At 39.5% G+C, this 26315-nt stretch overlaps 1 protein-coding gene across 7 annotated transcripts in view; it reads left to right on the forward strand.

The window, feature by feature from the left end:
• The first annotated feature begins 839 nt into the window (after positions 1 to 839).
• Positions 840 to 26315, forward strand: part of STAU2 (staufen double-stranded RNA binding protein 2) — a 321968-nt gene continuing 296492 nt past the window's right edge. For 2 of the 7 annotated variants that reach the window (XM_077352155.1, XM_077352149.1), the window contains exons 1-5: positions 1244 to 1486; positions 9216 to 9420; positions 9830 to 9960; positions 11056 to 11215; positions 16477 to 16612. In XM_077352155.1, coding sequence (XP_077208270.1) covers positions 1325 to 1486; positions 9216 to 9420; positions 9830 to 9960; positions 11056 to 11215; positions 16477 to 16612 — 794 coding nt within the window. In that variant the 5' untranslated portion in view covers positions 1244 to 1324. Of the gene's footprint in view, positions 1128 to 1243; positions 1495 to 9215; positions 9421 to 9829; positions 9961 to 11055; positions 11216 to 16476; positions 16613 to 26315 lie in introns of those variants that run through there. The other 5 variants (XM_077352150.1, XM_077352152.1, XM_077352154.1 and 2 more) reach the window with 5 other exon arrangements.

Consider the following 26315-nt stretch of genomic DNA (forward strand, 5'->3'; position numbering starts at 1 on the left):
TGTTCTGCTTAGTTTGTTGTAACAGCTATTTTATTAATTTTGCAGTGCAGTTCTAAGCAGGTCTACTCCAAATGCTACTCAGGTCTATTTAATGTGGTTTATTCCCAGGAAGGTGATACTGATAGTTGCTATGATGTCTGCAATTATTTTATCATTCAGTTTTTGGTTAAACAACAAAACTAGACTGTATACACACCTTAGGATGAAATGCATTGCCTGTGGAGGCAAGTAATACGCAGAAGTTTGCTTAAAAGGTTAATTTCCAACGAGAGAGAGAGGAAAACCAGTGCTGACTAAACTAGGGTTATCCGATGCCCTCTTCCTAGAAGTCATGTCCATCCTCCTTGGGACTCTTGAAAAAATAACTGAGAATAATGGCCACTTTTTGAATTGGAAGGTTAGGAAAATTCCTAGTTAGTAGCAATTACCACAGCTCAAATAGCGGGGCTATTTTAAATGGGATCTGTCATCGTGATCACTCGTCGGAAGCATAGAGTTAGGAAATATGTCCTCTTTTTTGCTTTTCAAAATATGTTAACCCCAGACCATAGGGATCTGTTTGGGGGCCATGCAGCAGCCGAGACCAATGTAGAGAACAAAGCTGGTATCTGCCCCGATGAGCCAACAATTGTGCCGCATGACTTAATGTCCTTGTGGCCAGCCCCACACCTGGCTGCGTCCCGGACGGAGCTCTCCCAATTCCGGGCATGAGCGGCCCCCTCAACTCTCTGGCTTTGCGAATAGCCACGGCGGAGCCGCCCCTAGGGGGCGCGGGGTATCCTCCGTCGCTCGGGAGGCGCAAGGGAAGGGGATGCGGACGGGGCCATTTGTGCTGCCAGAAGAGGGGGGGAGTGATGGAGCGCGAGCCGCGCGGGGAGGCCTCTGGCGGGGCGGCCCTGTAGCGGGATGGGCCGGGGAGGCCTAGGCTTCAGCACTGGGGCGGCGCCCGAGCAGCGGCCGGCGGCGACTTCGGGCCTGCGGTCGTGGCCGGCCAGCGGGGGGTGGTGAAGTGGTTGGTTGTGGCCGGCGGCGGCGGCGGTGGAGGCAGCGGCCGAGGCGCGGCGGGGTCAGTTCTCTTTAGTGTTTGCCGATGTTGGAGGTATCCCCCAAGAGTCTCTGGGAACCAGGTAACCGAGGCCGCGGGGTCGCCCGGACGGGCCCGCAGGGACACCGGGAGGGACCGGGCGAGACCAACCGCTACGGGCGCTGCGGCGGCAGGGGGGAGAGGCGGGGGCCGCTGCCGGGAGGGAGAGCGAGAGAGAGAGAGACGCCGCCTCCTTCACCTTCCTCTCCCTCCGCCGTCCCGCTTGCTGCTGCCGGGGGAATGGAAGCGCCGGCCGGGCCCGGCGGGAGGAGGGCCACTTGCTGCGCCCCGGGCTCTCTTCCAGCTGCCTGCCCCGGAAACGCCCCCCCCAGGGGGAGGGGAGGGGGTGCGGTGGGGCTGCCCTCCCCCCCCCTCACCTGCCCTGAGGACGAGGGCCAGCAGGTACACAGGTGAGGGCGAGCCCCGCCTGGCGGGATGCCCGCCTTCCAAGCCTCCCGGCAGAGGGAGAATTGCAGGGTCGGGAATGAGCCCTGACGAGCCGGCCTTGGTTTGTGGCACTGACGTGTCCTGGAAGAAGTGACGCTCTCCTGGGAAAACTCGTCCTCTTCCCCCAGGCACCCCTCCCGCCCGTGTGGAGGAAAACAAACTACAGTGCTACGGTGATCTAGGAAAGCCACGGAACAAGTTACCCGGTTTCTGAGTCTAGACTCTTAACTTGGTCAATGGCTTTCCTTGGGAAGTATCCCGGGGTGCGTGGGCGTGGCTTGTTTTGGGGCCCAGATGCTTGTGTTTCCTGAAAATGGGTATTGATCAGCAAATGCATCCACCTGCTTGTTCCTAGGTCAGAGGGCTGAGTATGTGAATCCTGGTTTGACACTCTCTGTTTTCTTATATAAAGGTTGAGCTTTGGAAGGTTAAGTAGCCCATGTGCGGTGACAAGTAACATTCATTTAATGCAGAAGGCTTATTAAAGGAATAAGGAATTCTTGGTTGGTCAAATAGTCCATTAGCTGTATGTTTCTATAATATCTTTTTGTATGTGATTTTTTGTTACACTATACCTTCAACTTAAAAAACGTTATCTAGGGCTTTTTCAATGTTTAAAATACTTGGCGTTTGAGTGGCTTATCTCAGAAATCCTTCTAAGAACTCTATAAGGTAGATTGGTATTATTATCTCCATACTGCAGATGTGTGGGCAGGAAATCTGGTTTGCCTAAATGAACCAAGAGTGTTCATGGCTGATATAAGACTTGATCAAAGGATTTTGCAGTTTTCATTCTTAGCTGCTAAAATGCCTAGACTCTGTGTAGCTTGATCCATATATATATATACAGGGGTGGTTTGCCAGTGCCTTCCCCAGTCATTACCGTTTCCCCCCCAGCAAGCTGGGCACTCACTTTACCAACCTCGGAAAGATTGAAGGCTGAGTCAACCTTGAGCCGGCTGCTGGGATTGAACTCCCAGCCTCATGGGCAGAGCTTCAGACTGCATGTCTGATGCCTTACCACTCTGCGCCACAAGAGGCTCATAAAGAGAGAGAGAGAGACTTGACTAAGCAGGTGCCTCAGGGCAGGTGATATATATATATATCTCCACACACTAACAAAAGTAAATTCAGTACAACTAAATTAGCATGAGAACAGTTTTTCAGCTAGATGTGCTTTGTTTTTACTAAACATTTAATATGTTAAAAAATAATCTTGGAGGCACCCACTGCAGTTCAGAATTGAAACCATAAGCATCTGATATGGCTCTGTTCTTGGGAGAAATAAGCAGGTAGTATTCAAGTACTACCAGTTTTAAAGGTACTCCTGGTTGTATCTCTAGAAGGTTATTCAAGAAATAACAATGCAGAATCTCTTGTAAGGCAAGAGTAGTGCTGTGCTTAAACGTAGCAGATTCTTTAATACATGTCCTGATCTCTGCTTAGTTTTGTTCTTTTAGCTTACATAGAGATGAACATCTTTTGTGAAACAAGGAAAATTTTATTTACACAAATATTTTTAGACTATTCATCCCTCTCCCACCAAAAAGACCTAAAGCAATTTACAGACAAAACAAAAAAGTCTCAAATTGCAACCACCAAAACAAAGCCTGGGCCTGGCAAACAGATTTTTTACAGGTTGTAGGCTGAAAGTTTCAGACAAAGAGCCAAAAGCTTTTTGATTAGTGTCTCTCCCCCGGCCCTGAATACCTGCAGAAGTGGGATGGTAGCCTAAATGGTCCTCAGTTGCTGCAGTGAACAGAGTCTTCTATGGTTCTCTCCTCTTTTTACCGAAACATTGGATAAGATTTAGTCAAATAGTGGGTTATGAACGTTTTACAAATGCAAACGTCCATTCATAACAGAGCTACTTACATCTGAATAGATGATGTATTTAGGATTAGCCTATTGAACTAGTAGCCTCCAGAAGCACAGTGTAATTGGACACTGTTGAAAGTTTTTAAATTTCATTGATTATGATCAAATCTGCAAGGAGTGTATGTTCGTGTATAATTTATCAGATCTGCCTAGAAACTTAGATAAATTAAGAGTAATATACAGGGAACAAATATAAAATGAACAGTGAAATAACACCTGTTCAGTTGTTTCCATGGCTGCATTCAGTAAAGGTTTCTTCTTTTGGATAAGAGCTGCCATGTTTTCAGTCTGAGAATCTGGAGCTCGATACTGTTGTTGTAAATTAAAACATATACACAATACACTCTTTTGAAGTAAATTGTGATATCAGTTACTTAAGTAAGCACTAGTATATTTATTTACTTCATTTGTACTGTACCTTCCGCATAGAAGAGTCTTGGTGCGCAAGTGTGGTGCAGTGGTTAGAGTCAGTCTAGAACAAAATTGCCAAACTGTGGCTCTCCACGTGTCTAGACTACAATCATCATGCTGCTAGGCTCATGGTAAGAGTAGTCCATTGACATCAGGAGAGCCACAGTTTGGCCATCCTTGTTCTAGGATATGAGACACTCAGGTTTGAATTCCTTGTCTGCCTGTTATAAGCTTGTTGGTTGAAACAGGGCCAGTCACACTTGTCACTGGCTTGTGATGATAAAATAGTGGAGAATGATATATGCTGTTCTGCATCCCCATTGGGGAGAAAGGCATGGTATACATGAAATAAAGTAGATTACAAAAAAGCCAACTATGTATAACAGGATAAATCATTTACAAACTTTTGACATTAAAAGCTCCAACTAATGTCCCATTAGTATAAATGACCTTGAAAACAGTTCCATTTTTCATATTCTGTGGATGGGCAGCTGCTGTATTAATCGATTTGCAGAGTGATACAAAGCTGTCACAGCAGAAAAAAAGACTGTAATCAAACTAATCATGTTCTGGTGAGAACTATTATGGTTAGCTGGTTTAAACATTTTTTAAAAAACTCATCACAGTATATGAGAACAAAATGGCTTCCAGATAGCTTGACTGGTCCTTAAACTTATATTTTTTTAGTGAAAACCTTGTGTCCTTACCAAGTACTAAGGACTCTCACATACGCTTACATTATTAAGCTAAGTAAATCAGTGGGACTTCTAAATAAACATGGGTAGGACTAAGATGCAAGAATGTAACATGCTAACATACAGTATTTGCTGGTGTATAAGACTACTTTCCCCCCCCCCCCCGGAAAAACATGACTCCAAGTGGGGGGGTCATCCTATACGCCGGGTGCACTTCAGTTGGGATAGACATAGTTGCCCATAGTGGCCCATAGTACTGTATTTTGAGTGGAAATGTTGGGGGGTCGTCTTATACGCCGGCAAATACGGTATATGGCACAGGGGGTTTCATACTGAGATTGCACTTATTAGGTGATTGGGCTATACATCCATTCTAATGCATTGCCTTTGGTTTCTTTGGGGGTAGAATTTTAAAACTGACTACTTCCACAGACCTTCACTTTAAAGACAGACTGGCAGGGGCTCATGGGAATTGCAGTCCATGGACATCTGGAGGGCCACAGTTTGACTACCCCGACATAGAACATAGTGAAAGCACATTGTAAAAAGAGAAAAGGAAGTTGCTAGGAATGCATTTCCATTTATATTCTCAGAAGTTTACTCTGGCAATTACTTTGGCAGTACCATCTACAAAGTCAGTTCAGCAGGGAATACACTGAACTGGCGCTGTGGTAGTATATAAACAAATTATTGTATTGTTGCTGCAGGAGTAGTCAACTATTTGAAAGAATGCATCATAAGATGATGCAAGAAAATAACTGCCATGCTGGAGTACATTTTTATTCTAAGAATATCTAGCCTGTTATCTGTCTTAGCTGCACAGAGTTGCATGTAGAAGGTGTAAAGCTGCTGAACACAGCATTCACATCATAAATCCTTATCTTGTAACAACTCTTTAACAGTATAATCCTATGCAGAGTTTCCATTCTAAACCTATGGAAAGCATTAGGATTTCTCCATAAGAGTGCTTTCCTGAAGATGAAACTCAAATACTTTGGCCACCTCATGAGAAGGAAAGACTCCCTGGAGAAGAGCCTAATGCTGGGAGCGATCGAGGGCAAAAGAAGAAGGGGACGACAGAGAATGAGGTGGCTGGATGGAGTCACTGAAGCAGTAGGTGCAAATTTAAATGGACTCTGGGGAATGGTAGAGGACAGGAAGGCCTGGAGGATCATTGTCCATGGGGTCGCGATGGGTCGGACACGACTTCGCACCTAACAACAACAATAGGAGTACTTATGTTGTGAACTTGCTTTTTATCATAGTCTGACGAAGGGTGCTTGCACTCAAAAGCTCACACCTTGAATAAATCTTTTTTAGTCTTAAAGGTGCTACTGGACTCTGATTTTATTGTGCTACTTCAGACCAACACGGCTACTCATTTGAATCTTGCTTTTTATCAGTTACTGATCCATCTAAAAAGTTGGAAATACACAAGGAAGGATGATTGCAAGGGGGGAACCATGTGGCTCAATAAATCTTACAGTTAACAGAAGAATTCCTATGTTCCTACTAGAGGTAGACATTAAGCATGAAGAGAAGATTGTGTCTTCAGAAACTTCTGGTTTCAAGAGACCTTGCTCTCTGAATTTTTTGATCACTTGCAATTATTACAAAGCTGAAGAAGTTTCAATGAAATTATCTAGTCTGATGCTATTAAAGATTTTGAAGACAAGCACTGTTCTTCATGCTTAGTAGGAACATAGGAATTCCTCTATTAAATGTAAGATGTATTGAGCAACACAAGGTTCCCCCACTTTTCATCAGTTGCTGCCATAAGCATAGACATCCATAACAGGATAATGCTATATCTTTGTAGGTTGCTGGAGGACATGTGTAGTGATACTAGAGGGAGGGAGTTTTTTTGCCATCTGGGTGCATTTTAATGGGTTTTTATGATTATTTCATAGGGTTTTATTGTGAGGGAATATAGTTACCCGCCACAAGCCACTGTGGGAGTGGTGGGGTAGAAATTGAACTATGAAATAGTTTGTTTTATGCTATAGTATTGTTTTATGCTAACAGAAACACATTTAAACGGAACACTTCCATTAATGCATTTGTAAAGTAAGCCAGTGTTACCGGTGATTTAGACTCGATAGGTAATTCTATTTTAATTGAGAAAAAGTATTTCTAGAAGCATTGTGTTCTATTTTGGCATTAGAAGCCCAAAAGGCTAGCAGTATACCAGTGTGCTGAGCTATTAAGAGTGCTTTACTCAAATACTTTTTGATAGTATAATAGTAATAACTTGCATCATCATCAGTTAAAATTTCTTCTCACCTTTATAGCTTTCTCTCACCAGTTGCTCAAGGAAATGCTTAAGTTAATAATTAAAGTGATTTATAGCTCTGTGCTGTGCAAAATTACGCTGGTGTAAGCCTTCTGAAATCAATGTTGCTGAATCTCAGTAGTCGCTGGCCAGCCAGTGCTTGGAGCTGCCTGTCCCTCAAGCTCTCTCTGCCTAGTATTGTGTTACATCAGTGCTTGGAACTTGACTTTCAAAGCACTGTCCATCACAACTGCATATGATTTTGCTCTGTGAAACCCAAGAGTCTCATTCTGTCCTCTCACTCACAAATAATGTGTAGCATTCAAAATAAACAACTCCTCCACCTTGATTTGAGCAAATCACACACTATAAGCATGTTACTGACATTTTTAACTTTTCTTTGAAACTCATAGTATATAAGCCAGGTATGTTCAAATGATGTCTAAAGTCCTATTGAGAGCAGACACTGAGAGCTATATGGGCATTTTGATCCTGGCTTATATACTTAAAAACTTTGCGTTAACTCCATTTCCCAAAGTAAGGAAGTCAATGTTTTAGTGTATGTATGCAGTTGTTCTTTTCTTTGAGCTAAACAAATAATTTCTTAACTAAACTTGTGTGTTATATAGAAAACGATATAAGCCCTCTGGGACTCAGGTGTAAGGGGAATGTTTTCTCCAATTTCTGCATACAAAACATTACAAAAACCCCTCAAAAGACATTTCTTGACACTGCATGATTCAGATGAGGTGTGGTTGAGTAGTAGAATATCTGGTTTGTATGCAGCAAGTTCCAAATTGTCCTTGGCATTTCCAGTTTAAGGATTTTAGGAAGCAGGTGTTGAGAAATACTGCTAATTACAGTGGACTTACATAAACCAGCAGAGCTCATGTTCATACATAGATTGCTGCAAGCCATAATGTTATATTCGCCATAATAGCACAAAATACATAACATTGAGTGTTCTGTTTTGGTTCTCCCGGGAACTCTTTGACCTCTGGTCTTTTGCCTACCTGTTTTAATGCAACTGCCAGAGCATGCAGAGATGCCAAGTATCCATGCCTGACAATGGCATAGTTAACAGATAATCCATTGAAGCCTTTAGGCTCAATCTGGCCTCTGCAGACTTTCTAACTTCTCCATCGGTATAATGTCTAATCAAAAGGAGTATCTCATCTTTACTATAGAACTCAGTCACTTTAAACATTTCCTATGTGCCTTCCTGTTTATTAGCAAGAGCAACAATGATGTTCTGCGCAGTTTATTAGAAAAATCAGGATTATTAGTCATTTTGCAATTAACAGTGCTGTTAGAATAATTGGAAGATGGAATTTCAAACACTGTAAATGTGACACATGATAAATATCAGGAACAATATTATCTACTTGTATTGTAAATTATCTAATTTGTCATTTGAATTGAAAGATAGATTTAAAATAATGTATCTCGCATACATATATTACTAGGGAAATCTGCCACTAAGGACAACATTTTCTGCATATCTTTGAAATCTAAATGTTTCTCTGAATTTTATACACGCACATACACACACATTGTTTCTGAAATATGGTGAGATTCAGACTTTGTTAGACTTCTGTAGGGTAGGAGTACTAAAATAAGGAAGCAGCTACTAAGGAGGTCTCAAATTTAGCCAGCTTTTTCACTGTATCTCAGCCAATTCCTCTCCTTATTTCAGCTTCTGTTCCACAGGCTTTTGTGCAAGCTGGTCTCATGATCCCAAGCACAGTCTTCTCTAGTGGAATAACTGGTTGAATACATTCTTACCATTGCTAAATACAAGGCACCACTAAGGCCCATTATGCACGGCCGCCGAAACGGCGATTTCGGGTCACATGGAAAACGTGGAGGGGGAAGACGCGACGCATACCGGTTATACACGGGGCGGGGCGCGACGGCGGCAAAACCCAGAGTAACCGATTATGCACGCGCCGATCCGGGCGCCGCTTCTGGTTGCGCCCCGCTCACCCGGAAGCTGCGCTTTCTTCCGCGTTTCACTGACGCGGCTTTTTCGGCGGCATGCACCGAAGCTGCAGCCGGTTGCAGCCGGCTCCGTGCGTTATCCGTGATTTTAGTCGCCGCCATTCCACCCCGAATGTGCGCTAAAACCCCCGTGCATAATGGGTTCCAGAGTTAATCCTGAGCTGATATAAGGTCAATAGCACTTAAGCAAGTATACCTAATGTAGGTATACTATAATTTTTCTTGGTATCAGACACACATATTACCTATATCTTTCTGTGTTCTTCTATATTCTTTAAGGTTTGGTTGGATACCAAGAAACTGATTAATGGAAGAATTCGAATGCTGGCGTTGGCTTACAGATCATATTTGATGTTTCCTTTGGGGATGGAAGGATAGATAAAAGATAACACTGCTCTAAAATATTTGTTGTTGTTTTCTTATTCAGTTAAAAATAATAATGGCACAAGTCAAAACACAGACCACAACAAACCACTCTGTATCTACTCTGACCACTCCAGTAACACCAGCTCTAGCAGTAATGGCAACAAGTTCAATAAGTCTTCAGCCCTCCATGAATGGATCTGTTCCAGAGTTAGCTGCGGACTGTAATAATTCTGCAACTGGTCTGGTGGATTGTACCAGCACACTGGGTAAGTGGGTGATTGGTTTTAGATATTTTTGTTATTTGTGTGATCAACTTTGGAGTGTTTGGAATAAGCACAAGATGGGCAGTTTACACACAACAGCTAAATCATTATTTCTGTAGAAAAAGATTTCTACAGGAAGACTGCAGGAAGTGGTCAAGCTGAATTTTCTCTCCAGAACAAAATATCTCAGTCTTTTTGGCAGTAAGTCTGGAGGCCATGCATCTCAAGTGGAGTTGACCGAAGTTAACTTCACCATACTTTGCCCAGCCAGAAATATTATTATAAAGGGAGGTTTATGGACAAACTCCCTCTTTTGCACAGGGAAGGGTCCTGTCAATACTAAGCTGATTCTTTTCTATACATATTATTTTTGAAAAGGCAGTATAAAAACTTGTCAATTATTTATTTACAGTTCCTTTCCAAGATAACATGGCAAACCCCAAAGAGAAAACACCAATGTGTCTGGTAAATGAGTTAGCCCGTTTCAATAGAATTCAGCCTCTGTATAAGCTTCTGAACGAACGAGGACCTGCTCACGCAAAGGTAACATTTGTGCTTGTATTTATTTCTTAACTAACTATTAAGAAGTGTAGGTTCTGCTTACTGTAATCTCCCTGCGAAAATTTTAGTTGGCCCCAAGTACCTGTTGTCATGCACATTTTTTTTGGTGTATGTATGCAAAGTGCTGTTACAGCCAACTTATAGTGAGTTACAGTGACTCCAGCAAGACAAATAAGAAGCAGAGAGGGTTTGCTATTGCCTTCGTCTGCAGAGTCTTCTGTGGTTGTGTCTCCTCCAAGAACTGACCCTGCTGAGTTTCCAAGATCTGACAAGATTGGGCTATATGATGCCACCTTCCCTTCCTAGCTTGCTTTTTAGAAATTTCTATAAGAAAATGATTTAAATTCCAGTCCTTAGATTTTACCTGTTTGCTTCTCCCTACCCTTCCTTGGAGAGGGAGAGCACCGATGTAGGAGTAGCTAGGCAGGGCTATCTAACTGAGAACTATCCATGCAATATTTGTTTTCAAGGCTGTGATATAGCACCTTAACAATAAGTAGGCTAAACCAGCTAAGTCAAAAAGTGAAGCAGCATACTGTTAGTTCGTCATTTGTCAATACTTTAAACGTGACACAAGACAGAAGAAATTAATAGGCAGCTTCCCACATACTTTCTAAAATAGATGAGACCTCTATGAAGAAAAAAATAAACCTTGAAATAATTAGACCCTGATTATTAATAGTTCTAAAATAAATAGGTCCAGAATAAAATTCTGTATGTGTATCTGACAATAACAGCACAAGAGATATGTATTATCCCACTTAGGTGCTGCTGTTCTGAGCCAGAAAAGTGGGCAATATCTCCAGAATCAAAGGTGCCTTTTTTCAAAGGACATCCACACACTGAGAGTGGAAAATTTGCCATAAAAATGTCAGTCTACACTAATTCTGAAGTTATTTTCATGTGAAATGGACTGAACACTTAGCGATTGCATCTCATCTCTAAATCAAAATTCTTGTAGTTACCCTGTGATATTTAGACACAAATTTCATGACACAGCAAGAAATGTAGTTCTTTTGCAGGAGACTGTTTCATAAGGTTTGATCTTACTGATATCTGTATTTTATGACTTTGGAGATGTTCACGGTGCAGTTGACTCTTGGAGAGCAAACATGGGAAGCCGAAGGAAGCAGTATTAAAAAGGCTCATCATTCTGCTGCTAGCAAAGCTCTGAGTGAAACTACTCTACCCAAACCAGCACCTAGACCACCCAAAAATAATGTTAATAATAACCCAGGTAAGACATATTCCACTTTCCATAGTATTTCTTAATATCTTTGGACTAGGCTAACTTGGTTACAGTTACTTCAAGTGTGATTGGGGATTTTTAATGAAAAAATTGAAATAAACAAAATGATCACCTTTAAAAGGAAATCTTATGTTGGGCATGTAGTTATTCTTTTTTGTCATAGCAGAAGTTATCTTTGGATCTCTGTTTATGTATATGTGCAAGACTCAACTTTGAAGAATTAAGTTGTAAACAAGATTAGTTGTCTTGCAAAAATACCCTATTATGACCAGCCAGAAAAAACAAGACAAAACAGACCTTTAATTTGATAAAGTTAGGCTAATTCCAGTTTTATTTAGTAGTTTGGCCAAATCCTTTCCTTTGTTCTTCTTTTGCACAACCAAAAAACATAATAATTGTAGTTAATTGATTCTTGCCTAGTTTTAATAGCTTCACAGTACTATTAAACAAGCTAACTTTAGGAACTCATAGTGCCTTTACTCTAAATCCTTTCTGGTCCTGTCTCATATGCCCAGTTTTGGTTTTTGTTTTAAATCTGTATTGAAAATTTAGTCTTTTTGTTAAATAGATTCTAGCTAAAATTTACCAGTAAAATTTCCAGATTGGAGTGAATAGGAACAAGGCTTGTAGTCAACAGAAAATTACAAGGGATAGAAAGATTTTTACTTTGAACCAAATTCAGAACTCTACTGGGAACCAGTGTAGCTGCTTCAGGACTGGTCTTATTTGTGTCCTCCATGGTGTCCTAGTGAGAATTCATGCAGTTGTAATTGGACCAGCTGTAATTTATGAATTAGGGCCAAGGGCAGGCCCACGTAGAGCGAGTTATAATAATCTAGTCTAGAGTTGACTGTCACATGGATCATTCTGGCTAGGTGATCTGGGGCCAGGTGAGACACTAGTAGCTTAGCTTTGCAGAGGTGGAAAAATGCCAGATTTGCTACTTTTGTATGTGTACTGTTGTTAGTTGCACTCCATCTAGCTGTGGGAGACATGTTTCCTGCTCTGGGCCTTTCCTCCCCATAGAACGTCTGTTTTCAAAGAGTTCAGCTTCAGCCACCCAACCATGGTCTGAACATCTGGCCAGTGAGTCTGGTCAGTTGTCCATCAGGAGATAGAGCTGGGTATCAACAACATATTGGTGACACCCAAACCCATAACTCCAGATTAGCCAGGCAAGAGGGTGCATAAAGATGATAAATAATGTCTGGGAGAGAACCGCTCACTGTGTTGGCAGAGCTGTGATGGCTACCCTATATCCTCAACCAAAGAGAAAGGAGGTAACATACTGATAGACCATCCCCCATATCCCCATATCAGCAAGAAGCTGGTGGCTTTAAGATCTAATAATACACGTTATGGTGACCCTCCTCAGTCCAGCTGTCTCCAGAGATCATCTGTTAGGTTAACAAGAGCCATCTCCAACCCATGGCCAGGACAGAAGCTAGATTGGAATAGGTCAAGGACCAATGCTTCCTCTAGCAGCTGGTTCACAGTCACTTGCTCAACCACCTTTCCCAGGAACATGAGAAACTACACAGAGCAGTAGGTTACACAGGTCCAGTGATGGTTTCTTCAATAGAGGGTGAACCACCGCCTCCTTTTGGCTTTGGTTAGATTATGTCTTTGTGTTTTACGGAATACAATTAATACATTTTTGTCAGTAATTATTTCCTAAATCCAAAAGAGAAGAACATGTTTTTCCTTACAAATTGGTTACCCCAATTTCAAACAGTACATACCTCCTATTTCTATTTTAAGTGCACAGAGTAATCAAATGCCATTGTTTCAATACGTATCCTACGAATTAAAATATAAGTATTAATATTAATTACTGACAAAATGTATTAATTGTATTATTTTATATTCAGGAAACAACCACTGATGAAAACAGTACAAATCTAGAGTCCGTTTTGGTTGTTTGACTACTATTAAAAATAAGAGATAAGATATACTGTATTCCATCTTCATTCATTGTTAAATTGTATAACTGTTTGTTATAACCTAGAATAGGTTCTTCTTTTTTTTCTGCTGCTAGCTTCCAAGATAAATTGTTGGGTTAGCAGTGTTTGTGTAGAAAATATTGCTATAGAATTTTAGCATTTACTCTGTGAATATTATAGAATTTTCCCACCACTTGAAAGAATACAGTCAAGTCAGACCTTCAAAATATTTATGGAATGCTTACAAATTGATGAAAAGTCATATGTTTTGCTATTATATTATTCTCCCAATGCATTGTACAGACCTTAATAATTTACTGTAAGGGTTCAGAGATTAAGTTTAAGTAAAGAGAATTTTTAATGTCTGTATTATAGTGGTTCTTCTTGTGCATTTATTAAATTGTTTTTTATGTAAATTGTTTTGGATGTCATCCAAACTTAAGTGCTTTACGTCCTTTTATTTCAGTAGCAGAGTCAAGAAGGGGCATTAAGCACATGCTTTATTTTTTATTTTATTTATAATTAGACTTATTGACTGCCACTCTTGGGCCAGTTGGCTTATGGAGATTCACAAGAAGATAATAAAACCAGAATAAAATCACAAACAAATCAGTAAAAAAACCCTGACCCCTCAGTAACCCCACCCACTTACCCCACCAATTAACCTGGCTCCAAGCCTCCAAACCTCAAGGTAGGTGTAGAGGTTAAAAATGTGATGTTTAAAGATTAAAATGTTTGATGTTTAAAGAGGAGGGGCCATGTAGATCTTCCTTTCCCCGGCCTCAACCAAACGCCTGGCAAAAGTCCTCCATCTTACAGGCCCTAGAGAACTGTGGTAGCTTAAAACTTTCCCAGACAATTCTTTGTACATGGCTTTGGCTAGATTATGCCTTTGTGTTTTACAGTTTTAACATAGGCATGGTTCTGATATAATATCAAATCATGGTTTGAGGCTATGCAGACGATCCTAGAGGGTCTTTCAAGTTTACTACCTTAACTCTGTTTCTCTTTGCCCCTTACGTGGTGAGCTCTGGCAAACATAGTTTGCTGCTAAATCTGAACTAGTAAACCATGTACTCTTTCTGTAAACCAGGTTTCCAAATTAGGATGACATCAGAGGACTAGTTGTGCCAGTCTGTTGAAGCAAAAATAAAAAGGCATTTTAAAGACTAAGGTTTATTGTGTTAGAAACTTCTGTGGAATCGAAGTCACTTTTTATCAGATGCATGAAGCTAGCGAAGTGGGCTTTAGTCAGTGAAAATGTAGGTCACAATAAGTCTTATAAACTTTATGGTACTACAATACTCTTTTTAGAATTATTTGTGTGTTTGTTTGTGACCTGCCTTTTTCCAACACCGAAGTGGAACCAAAGGAAGCTAACAGCATAAATTACAATAGTAATGCAATACAATGATACAAATAAACTATAAAAACCGTAAGAAAAACTCCAGACCTATGAGTGTGGCTCCAAGGATACTATCCATATAGTGTCTCACGTGGTACTAAAAGTTCTCTTAAAAGCTAAGCTTTACGTTTTCTTCAGAATACAAGAATACAGAATAAGTGGAGGGAGGACTTTATCTGGGAGAGTGTTCCATAATGCAGTGTCCATCACTGAGGAGGCTCCTTCACAGTGCAGTGGCCACCATGGAGAAAGCTGACTTTGGTAGTAGTCAAGCACACTGTGACAGGGAAACCAATATTCACAGTTTCACATGGCTTGCTAAACAGTGGTTTGTTGTGAAAGTAAAAGTTGCTTATTAGTTCATTGTGGATGAAGTGAAGAGGAAAACAGGAAAGGATTTTGTGTAACAAAGCCCAAAGCTTCATGTGGGTTTCTAAGCTATTGGTTTGTGGGAAGCAACCAAGCTTTAGTTTTGCCAGGGCCCTTTGATTAGATGCTAAAGTAAACTGGGGTTTTATTTCAAGGCTTTTGAAACTAGGAAACCTACAGTTGTGCTCTGCATGCTTGGGAAGGGAATGAGTGAGCATGGAAACAATCCTAGTTCAGCAGAGGTTTGTTCTTGGTATTGAGAGCAGACACTCAAACCTGCTGTTCATATTGTTTTAGTAGTTGTCCAGCAGAGGGCTGCAGTGCCCATGGTTTGATTCAGTGATCCTACATAATAAGCAATATTCATTTTAGATTTAATATATCATTTCTGAAAAACATGTTTTGACATGTGTTTCATTTGTTATAGAAATATTCCAGTTTAATATAACTGATCATAAAGTACCACTACTACTTTTATCTTGGTTTTTTGCCAAAGTAAGAGGCCCATCTTTTACATTTGTAGCAGATTATCAGCCTACTTAATCTACATATAGGAAGTTTCACGTACTAGGTAGTTCCTAAATGTAGGACTATTTTATGCAGTCATTAATGTTAAATCTGTTTCTATGATTTTTTTTTTACTGCCTTGACTCTTATGAGATTTTGTGAGCAAAGTGAAGCATGCGGATAATGTCATGTAAACCACCCTGAGGGAGTGGGGTGTGGGGGCGGTATATAAATGTTATAATAATAAAATAAATAAATAATATTCCTGTCACTGCTTCATTCGGCCCTGGAAGTTCTGTTCCTGGTGCCCATAATAAATGGTATAGCAGGAAGAATGGAATGTGAGTGAGTGGATGGAATAACTGAAAATCACCCTGGACTTCTTTCAGTAGAAGTACTCATCTGTTTTCTGAAACAAGTCAGGGAACCAAGACCTTTCCTTTTTTTTGTTGTTGTTGCATTTGATAGCATTTCAGGTATCACTATTGCAGAAAATGCAATAAATTACATTTTAAAATAAGCACTTAAAGTATTTATTTTTCTTTAGGAATTTATACCCCACACCTCATCCTGAAGGTCCCAGGGTGAGTCACAATAGTGCAGAATAAAACAATCATACATTAAAAACATAAAAAATAGTATGGTAATGATTTAACAGAGTTTTAGCAGTTTTAATTTTAATATTTTAAGTGTTACTGTATTTATATTATATTTATCCAACTGTTGTGAAGTGCCCCAGGATGGCTGAGCCAATAGGGGCGGGTTATAAATCTGACAATAAATAAATAAATATAAATAAACTGTAACTGATGAAGGGAAACAGAAATCCCAACTCATGTATGGAAAATTGTGTATATTGGGCTTCCTTTTAAAGAAGTCATTGCCCCTCTTCTGTAAACTCAGTGTAAGTCTGCAGTATTTTCTTATCCCTAATAGTTTATAGCTATAAAAGTTTTTTTAAGTGTGATCAGTCTTTTATATGTATGGTATGGTTGTTAAGTTCTAATTGTTCTTTCCTTTGACAGGCAGTATTACCCCTACAGTGGAATTGAATGGTCTTGCCATGAAAAGGGGAGAGCCTGCCATCTATAGACCATTAGATCCAAAGCCAGTCCCCAACTACAGAGCAAATTATAACTTTCGAGGCATGTACAATCAGAGGTTTGTTCATTTTCAAGTGCTTTTCTGTTGCTTTTCAAAATATAGCCAGAACTAGGGCAATCTGAAGGCAGATGTTCTCTGTGTTGCTTTTCATTGCTTGATACTATATCTTCTTCAAGTGTTCCCCGGATTTCCTTTTCCTTCTGGATGAGACTGAGAAGCTGCATCTGGAAACCTAGCAGGAAACGGAACTGTTCTTCCATCCCAGTAGATATTTATGGCATTCCTCAGTTTGCAGATGTTGTTACTCGATAGCATTTGGCTTATTATTTTTTTAAAACTTCATTTCATATTTTGCAAACCTCCCATTTAAGACATTCCTTGAAAGGGATATGATTTCTCCACAGCTGTTATATTAGAAAGCCTTACTTTTTCAAGCTGGACTCTGCACTTTTCTAAATCTGAACAATTTTAGGGGCTTATGAAAGTGAAGTATAGAAGAAGTTTGGCTGTTTGGAATTCTAAAACTTTCTTTTTCATCTGGGTATTTTTCTTTTCTATAAAAGACAGTTTCTAAGCATTTTTAAGCCTGGTCCTTATTATGTGCTGGTTAGAATTGCTAATTTCAGTATGATTTCATAATCCGGTCATTTGAGGACATGTAATTTTTGGCCCATGTTGCATCCCTTGTTTTCCCCCTTTCACACCATAGTTTACTTCAATTAAAAACTGCAGGAGTATTCTTGGGGTATGATATCCATAAGGGATGCAACAGTAGATAGTGTGGCTCCATGGAATCAAGAAGGTTTAATGGTGAAGTCTTTGATAAGTTTCTTGCTTAAATGTAATTATTACCAAAGCCCGATTGCTGGATTCTTTGAGACGTTGAAAGAAATGTGAGTTAATAAATGCAACTACTACTGTTAGAAGAAGAGTGATACTTTTAATATTTTATTTTTATTCTCATACTTTTAGATGAATCTTCATGGTACAAACAGTGATGATCTTGAAGTACTGAGATCCCTTTTTATCATTATTTTAGCATTATTTTTTGTCTTCTTGCTGGAGAAATAAATGGATGATATCCAGGGATGGATGGGGCTTTCTCAGTGGTGGTACCTCACCTTTGAAGTGACCTGTCTTGTTTTTTAACGGTTTATACGAAATTGTCATCTTGTTTTAGTTGTGAGCCACCTCAAGCAGGTCTCTAGTGAAGTGGCATATACATTTCTAAACAAATTAGTTACAGGGGGGGACAATATGCAGCATCCCATTTTTCTCTGTGCCTCATTGTCATCCCCTCATGAAAGTGAAGACTTTTCTTGGCTGATTAATAATCAGTATCAAAAATATTAGGAGTAAATCATGCTTTTGAATCTGACAGTAACCTGGGCTGTGATCCTGTCAGAGTCCTAATGCAAGCTGCCACTTTTCAGGAGCCATTACACAAGCATTCTGGTTGTGGAATGTTTTGACAGTAATGTGAATGATCTGATTTCTGAAAATACCAGTGCTTTATTAATTGGAGCCGTTAAGTTCCAGAGACTTGTAAAATATTCCTGAAGCATGTAGCTTTGTTTTATTGTTTGTGCTATTTGGAGGGAATTGCTCCAAATGGTGCCTTTCTGCTCTGTATGTACTTTCTGCTTATTTCTTTTTTAAAAAATTGTACCAAGACATTTTGGTCCTGTCTTCCTATCCCTGGGAACCTTCCAGGCAACTATTACGGATAACAAAAATCAGTAAACAACAAAAACTTACAATTAAAAGCAATAATAAAACTGGGTTACAAAATTAGAGAAACAGCACATTAAAAAGACAGCATAATGCAGATAATTACGGGATTGGAGAACAGTGCAGCGAAACAGTAAATTACATGCAATGAACAGTGCAGTAAATTTGAATTACAAAATTAAAGAACAGTGCAATTAAAGCACACAGTGAAAAATGCAATAAATATCTAAAATTCTACAGACTCAGCTATGACCCTGTTTCCTTAGTTTGTGAGTGCTGAGAATTGTCTTTTGCCTGTCTAGTCCTGATAATCTTTGCCACGTGAGGCTACCTTTTATTCTCAGATCACCCCTGTCAGGTATCAGCTTTCCAGTTTATTTAGCTGTCTTTCACAATAACACTTCATTCTGCTCTGGTTTGGCCTCGCTTGGAGTACTGTGTTCAGTTTTGGGCACCACAGTTGAAAAGGGATGTAGATAAACTAGAGCATGTCTAGAGGAGGGCAACCAAGATGGCGAGGTGTTTGGAGACCAAGATATATGAAGAAAGGTTGGGGGAGCTTGGTCTGTTTAGCCTGGAGAGGCGACGACTGAGAGGGGATCTGATAACCTTCAAGTATTTAAAAGGCTGTCATTTAGAAGATGGAGCAGAGTTGTTCTCTCTTGCCCTGGATTGACAGATCAGAACCAATTGGATGAAATTAATTTAAAATAAATTCCGTCTAAACATCAGGTAGAAGTTCCTGACGGTCAGTGGAACAGGCTTCCTCGGGAGTGTTGGGTTCTCCATCTTTGGAAATTTTTAAGTAGAGGCTGCATAGCCTTTGACGGAGAGGCTGATTCTATGAAGGTTCAAGAGAGTGGCAGGTTACAGTGGATGAGCGATAGGATTGTGATTGTTCTGCATAGTGCAGGGAGTTTGGACTAGATGTCCCAGGAGGTCCCTTCCAGCTCTGTTATTTTATGATTCTATACTTACCTGATACTTTTAATTGGAGATGCCAGGGATTGAAGTTGGAAACTTCTGCATACAAAGCAGATCCTGTTAGTTAAAAAGAAAAACCCTCCATGTTTCTTTTGTATTGAGCAGTGAGAAGTAACTTGTACAAAAGACAAAGTTTAAAACAAACTGCATATTGTACACACATGTAAATAAGCAGACTCCTACAATAGCTTTAAGAAAAATCAAAGGCGGTTTTAGGATGCTACTATTTTGAGCAACAGTTGAGTGTGTTTAACTCTTTCCCAACTTTTTCTTTACTATTTGTTTTTCCATTCATAATTGCTTCTCCTACATGCTTTCCTCTGTGCATATACAATTACTCTTGAATACAACATGCACCTAAACTTTGTGTGTGTGTGTTGAAGCAGTGTACGATGACTTTTCACATCCCCTTCCTCAATAATCCTCACAACAGTGTCCTTGTAAAGGGTGGGTTTGGCTGAGATATTGTAATGGGACCAATTGCCATGGTTGAGCAAGGGACTCAAACCCAGTTTTCCCGGTCCTATTCCTATTCTCTAACCACTATGCCAGGCCAGCCTACCAGAGCCATTTACTCCAGGTGTAAGGAAACCACTGAGTAATGCTTCCTTGTGTTCCTGTGGCAGTAGATGTGTACAAAGCAAGGAAATTGCCCCAAATCATGTGGAATCTCTCCTTATTAACATCTGCGAGAACGGGTAGTGGAGGTGGGGAAACTCAGTGTGATTTGAAAGAATTATGTGCTTAGTTGATTTGGGAGGTACTATCAAGAGGAAGTTTTTTTCTAGTTACTTGCCTGCAGCAGAATGATGTATACACCAGCTAAGCCTACCTAGCCCCTCATTCAGATGCAGGATTTTCCCTGTTTTTTCTCCCAGCAACTCAAGTTTCCAACAACTGAGAGTTTTAAGGCTTTTTACACAGTCTTAAAATTTGTCAGGCTTTTTTGTTCCAATGTTTCCTAGACACTCCTGTTTACTTTCTGGAGTTTAACTGACTCTTCAGGTTTCAGAAGGCCAGGACACTTGACCAAGAACCCAAATTCCTTCTCTGAACCCAGTTGGGATCTCCACTCTTTAGAGCTGTCTCTCTTGGAACTGGGCAGGGAATCTCTTCTCTGACTAGAAGTACCATCCTATTTCCTAGCCTAAATAGGGGTCTGTACTGATTCACCCACTTCTGCTTGCCAGCCTTCTCAGTACTCAGTTTGAAACTTTTCAGTCAGAGCTAAACTCACCTCAGACAGATTTAAACTTTGTACTGTCATAGCTAAACTGAAACTGAGTTTTCTTCAGCAGTCAGTTCCCAAATTTTTCTGTTTAACAAACCCAACTAATCAAATTCTTTCATTGACCCTTCACAATCCATCATCATATCATATTAACTCTTCACAGTCCATTACATGTTTATACAGCATGAGTTTTTAAAGTGCAATCCCTCACATCAGCTTTTGGAGGGAGATGTGTTATTGTGGCTTACTAGATTCCAAGGAGCAATTGCCACTATATTAGCAAGTTATTATTCACATTATATTAGCAAGTCACCTAAGTGAATATTTTTACCTAAGTGAATAATTCTTAGTTTTCCTAGGACATCATAGGACAGTTTGATTTTGTATTTTGTTTTAAACTTTGATAGCAGAAGGTGCATGCAAAAACATTTTGAGTAAAGTGTTCTTACTTAGTCTCATTTTAAAGCAATTAGAATTAGATGACAGCAAAGTTTAGTCACGGTGTTTTTCAAAGTATTTTTAAACAACAGACATGACTATTAAGCTGCTCTTACATTGAGCAGGGGATTGGACTAGATAGACTGTATGGCCCCTTCCAGCTCTATGATTCTACTATAACATCTTGGCTCTCAAATCATTTTCATACCTTAAGGTTTTTTGATTGCTTGTAAGTGTGTTCTTGGGTGCCATGAAAAGTAGACTGCTGTGTAATTGAAACCTGCCCCACTGTAGTACAGTTTACTGTCTTTCTGTGATGTGTTTGTAATTTGTGCTGTTCTGTTCTAAAAAATTTTACCATTCTTCAGCAGCCTGCCTAATCTGTTCTTCCTTCTTCCCCCACCCCCCAAACTCCATTCCTTGCTTCCCTCTTTTATGCACAACTGAATTTGACTTAATTTAACTTGGCTTATAATGCAGTAGTCAGTGTGACTCTTCCCAAAGCATGCAGGATCAGAACTCCAGTGAGTAAATAACATCAACAAACTTGACAGTTCAAGGAAGCTGAATAGGGAGAGCTAGCTGGACCAGGTAGGAGTAAATGTAAATCACAAGCTGAGGAAAGCAGTCAGATCAATAAGCATAACCAGAATAAGTCAAAAGCAGCCAGTATCACAGCAGAAGGAAAGAACAGAAGGCAAGACTAGGGGACAAGAACAGTAAGGACTGTACACAGGACAGCATGCAGGTAGATGGTTGATGATGGCAGCTCATGAGAGCAGGAAATTATTGCTTGATTGGAAGTTCAATAGATTTATTCTTAGTCAAAGTCCTGTTGTTTTTATCCTCAGAATTGATGAGTTCTGGTGTACAGCAGAGTAAACAAAATAGGAATCCTTTCACAATTAATCGTGTGTTTATATATTTTTTAAAATTTGAAGGAGTCTCTTATTTTACCTACCCTCTTTGTTTCTTTCTAAGTCTCAATACACAGATCTGCTTTTCCCTGGATAGCTGATTGTCAGCCTCATGGAAATACAGAATTTGAAAAGAACTTGAAAAGAAATTTTCCCAAGAGTTTGTTGTGTCCACAAGCACTGGGGAACAATTGTGGAAACACTCAAAAGTGAGAATTCCTTTTGAACTTTTTGTTAAATGTCTTACAGATCTGATTGAGTCCTGAAGAATGGTGAGGAGGGCATTTTTTTAAATTGCAAAATCACTCTTAACAGTTTTTTGCAATCTTCCCTACTGCAAGTAATGATGACTAAATTTGATAAAAAGTGAGCCGCTGTGGAGCCAAGAGATATCATTTCAGGCCTATCTATTTCCCCCCCTCTGCCGCTTCCCTGGTCCAGCACATAGAGAAGCCAATCAATATACCTTAATTCCATGTGCAGTTTAACCTGCCCAACTGCCATCATCACATTGTTATTAATTATCTGCATAGTATCTTTATTGTTGACTTGTTTACTATCACTATATACCTCCCTCCCCCCCACGCATTATTTTAAAGGAAGTGTGGACTACAGCTGTGCCTAGTACTTCTTTCTAAGAAAGAAAAAGGAGAAAGTCAGCCCATTTCCTGTGACTTTTTAAGAAGTAGAAACATCTGTTTAAGAAAGCTGTCCCTGGAGCGCTGTGGCCAGGGAGTCTGCAGGTGATGTGCTGTGCGACTGCCAGTACCTGTCACTTTGGAGGATAGTGATTAGCATTAGGACTTTGGAACAAACCAATAACATTTGTGTGAATCTGCCCAGATGGGATAATCTTTTATGCATATCATTCATGTTGGTAAAGCATATGTATTTTCCTTATTACATCTTAAAATATGGATAAGTGTGTTGCGGATGGGAAGGTGTTCACCCGGGTTTTGAGCTGTTCTGTGGTCTCTGGCCTGAGGATTTTTTTCAATATCATTTTAGCATGTTTGCTTTCTGTTTTTTTATGCACTGCTTTGGTTTTTAGTGGCTGCTTAGTTCTTTGATGGAAGTATTTTAATAGTTTTGTTTTATTGTTTTAGTTGTAAGCCATCCAAGCTGATCTATGGGAAGCAACAGTTTCTATTAATGGTAATAACATTCTGATTAATTACTGCAGGTCCTTGATTATCTGAATTCCAGGTATTGAGTAAAGGAAGACTTCTCCAGGTGAATCCCTGGGGTGTCTGTTAAGTTTCACATGGCATTCGGTATAGACTTCCTTATTCCATTGGTTCTCAGCTTTTTGTTTATTCATGTTTGTTTGAAATGTTGAGGTAAGCAAACCATAGCATCAAAATGAAGCATCAAAAAGTGGATCAGCTGGGAAATGCTACTCTCAGATCCTTGGTTAAAACCCACCTCATGTGGCTTAATCCCTTAGTTGTCATCCACTTATGAAACAGTATAGTATTCATAAGCATTCATCTCCTCATTCTGTTCCGGATGACTCTGGTGGGGTCTGATTCAGATATGGGCATGCAATTAAGAAATGCTAGGAATCTAGTTAGCTTTATCAGATCATTGAACTGCTAGCAAGAGGTATGCCTCAGTAACATTTCAGGTTCACTAGATGTATAACTTCTTATTATAGAATAGCAGTTAATTTCTTAATATTGACTAAACCAACAAAACATTGTAGTATCCATCTGTCACTGTTACAGAGCTAATTAAGGAAGAGCAAATACATACATTCATAAAGGTTTCATACCTACCACCCATCCTGGTAAAGAGGTCACAGTCCAGGAAGCCCTTCTGAGAGGAAGCTCACAATCAATTCAACTTTCCCTATTTATCAGATATTTATTAACATAATCTGCTAACAACAGCTGACAGTCCCACTTGATAAGGGCACACCTGGGCTATCTTCAAACACCACACACGGTTTATACTTGAAAAGGCCTTCTCAAAATATATAAAAACTCTTGGTCAGTTCTTGCTACTTTTTAATTTTTAAGTATGTTCAAAAGTTTACAAGTTTCTCATACATGTGACTGTATTTTGGCCTTCAGCCAACACATCCATCTTAGAATCATCATTTCAGTGAACTTCGATATTCTCATATGTTCTTTACTTCTGGACCTCAGCACATATGATATCTATTGATATGAGCTAGATGGCTTCTAATCTATACTATACTTTAGTACTTTGTTTTCATGTTCTTCTCCTAGATTAGTTCTTCTCCCAAAGTCCTCAAGCAAATAGTTTATTCTGGATCTCTAAGCTGTATTTTTGGTGTGCTGCTGTTGGGAGGTCATCTAGCTTTGTGCTTGTGTACAGAGGCATTTTCTATTGATTTGTTTTGGTCAAGCCTAGCAACTATTTACCTGTATTTTTGGCTATATGTGTGATTATACCATTGCTTTTTTTTTTGTCTTTTCCACTACTAAAATATAAATAGTAACTTCTTCAGGGCAGGCAGTTTTTCATTTGTTTGTTTTTGTTACACTCTATAGAGCAGGGGTGATGTGACTCTCCGGAAGTTCATAGACAACAATTCCCATCAGCCCCTGCCAGTATGTATCATGTATATTGATTATACTATAAACAAATTCAACAGGGGGTTAGACTAGATGACCCTGACTGTACCTTCGAACTCTATGATTCCACGATTTTAAATAAAGTTAAAACCTGGGAAATGTACTCTTAAGAGTATATTTATTGCTGACTAGACACAATGACTTTATTAATTCTGTATCTTCAGCATATTCTGCTACTTTTCTATATATACCTTTTTCTAGTTGGTTCATTAATATGTTAAAAAGAGCAGTCATTGTACAACGCTTCAACGTCTCATGGTTTTGTTCACTGTACTGAAAAAACTGATCATTTATGCCCATTCCTGTATTATTATGTAACATAATTTCATCTAAATAATTTGGTTGGTCTTTTTAAGATCAACAGCAGTAAATATAGTACTGAACTAAATAACTGAAGCACTTCATTCTTTTTATTTACATAACCACTATGTTGGCAAGTACAGTGTTCTTTTCAGTGTGCTCTTTTATGTAGGAAGAAAATAATCCTGCACTTGGATATAGAGCACTGCTTATGTTCTTTTGCCCTAATGATATTTGGAAAATGTTCTTACTAACTACTCTGTGTTCTGTTATGATTAGTGAGTAATAGGGTTCATGGGAAATTTTATGAGCTGAGGGAGATAAGATACTTGAATGTTCATGCTATTAATGTTGCCTTTCCACTTTATATAAGGAACATCAGAATATTTTGCTTTACAGCACAGCTAAAGTACAATACAAAACCAGATTATAATATTAACTTTTTCAAAGTTACTGTTTTCCTCAGCCCTGTTCTGTAAAGTTACCATAACTATTACTTTAGTTTCCTGTCTATATGGTCATCTTTTCAAGGCCAAGCAACAGAGACAGTTGCAAAAGTGGCTGCATTTGCACTGCACCATGAGAAACAAAGTGCATACCTAGCAAGGGAATATTTGGACAAAGTGGCAAAAGGCAAGCAGGACAGGGGCTTGGTGATTGCATCTTGATGAGTCATTTAAATGCTGGATATAACAGTAGGGATATTGGTAGTGTGCTGGTTGTGATAGCAAAAATTGTTTAGTTTTACATTTCCTTGGTTTTGTCCTATAAATTAGGAAAGGGATGTAAAATGACCGATATTGTAACACCCCTGTATAGATCAATGGTATGGCATCATTTGGAATACTATGTATGGTTCTGATCACCATATCTCAAAAATAGTTGTTTTGTACAGAAGTCATCAAATGAGAAATTGACATATAAAAACTAGTCTTTAATTTGAGCTCTCTGAATTGCTAGAGTGCAGGCAGGTATGCAGGTAGATATATTGATACACTAGTGAATTCTTTGGCCTTCTTTGTGATTAGATCAGAATATTAGAAGGCAAGTATGTGGTGTTTTCTTATCATAAACAACATTGTTAACTTTCCCATCACTGAGTACACCTTCCATTGAAAATAATGTATTAGCAGCTCACCATAAAATCTACTTTACTGTTATTTTGGACAATAAAGCAGTGTAGGAGTGCAGTAAAAACCTAAGAATCTTCCTTCCATTGCTTCCTTGGCCACATGCCGCAATAGAGACAATAGAGCCTAATATAAATATGCAGCAGCACATGACTGGTGGAATGGAATGTTGAAACAGTAGAAAGAAGTTTATCACTGAATTCAGCAGTTAAGGAATCATCTACATATCTATATCAGCTGTGGGGAGGTCTGTGAATATCTAAATCAATATATCAGACACTTGCTAAGGTAAAGATGATTTTCCTCCAAATGTGGGGGGTATGGACTCTTAAGTTTGCAGAAAAATCTGACATTGGTAAATATTTTATGGAGAAACAAAAGTATTTGGGCCATGAAGGAGGTGTGTCATTCTGCAACAACCTCCAG

Source organism: Paroedura picta, chromosome 9, assembly GCF_049243985.1.
Source record: "Paroedura picta isolate Pp20150507F chromosome 9, Ppicta_v3.0, whole genome shotgun sequence".
Classification (NCBI taxonomy): domain Eukaryota; kingdom Metazoa; phylum Chordata; class Lepidosauria; order Squamata; family Gekkonidae; genus Paroedura; species Paroedura picta.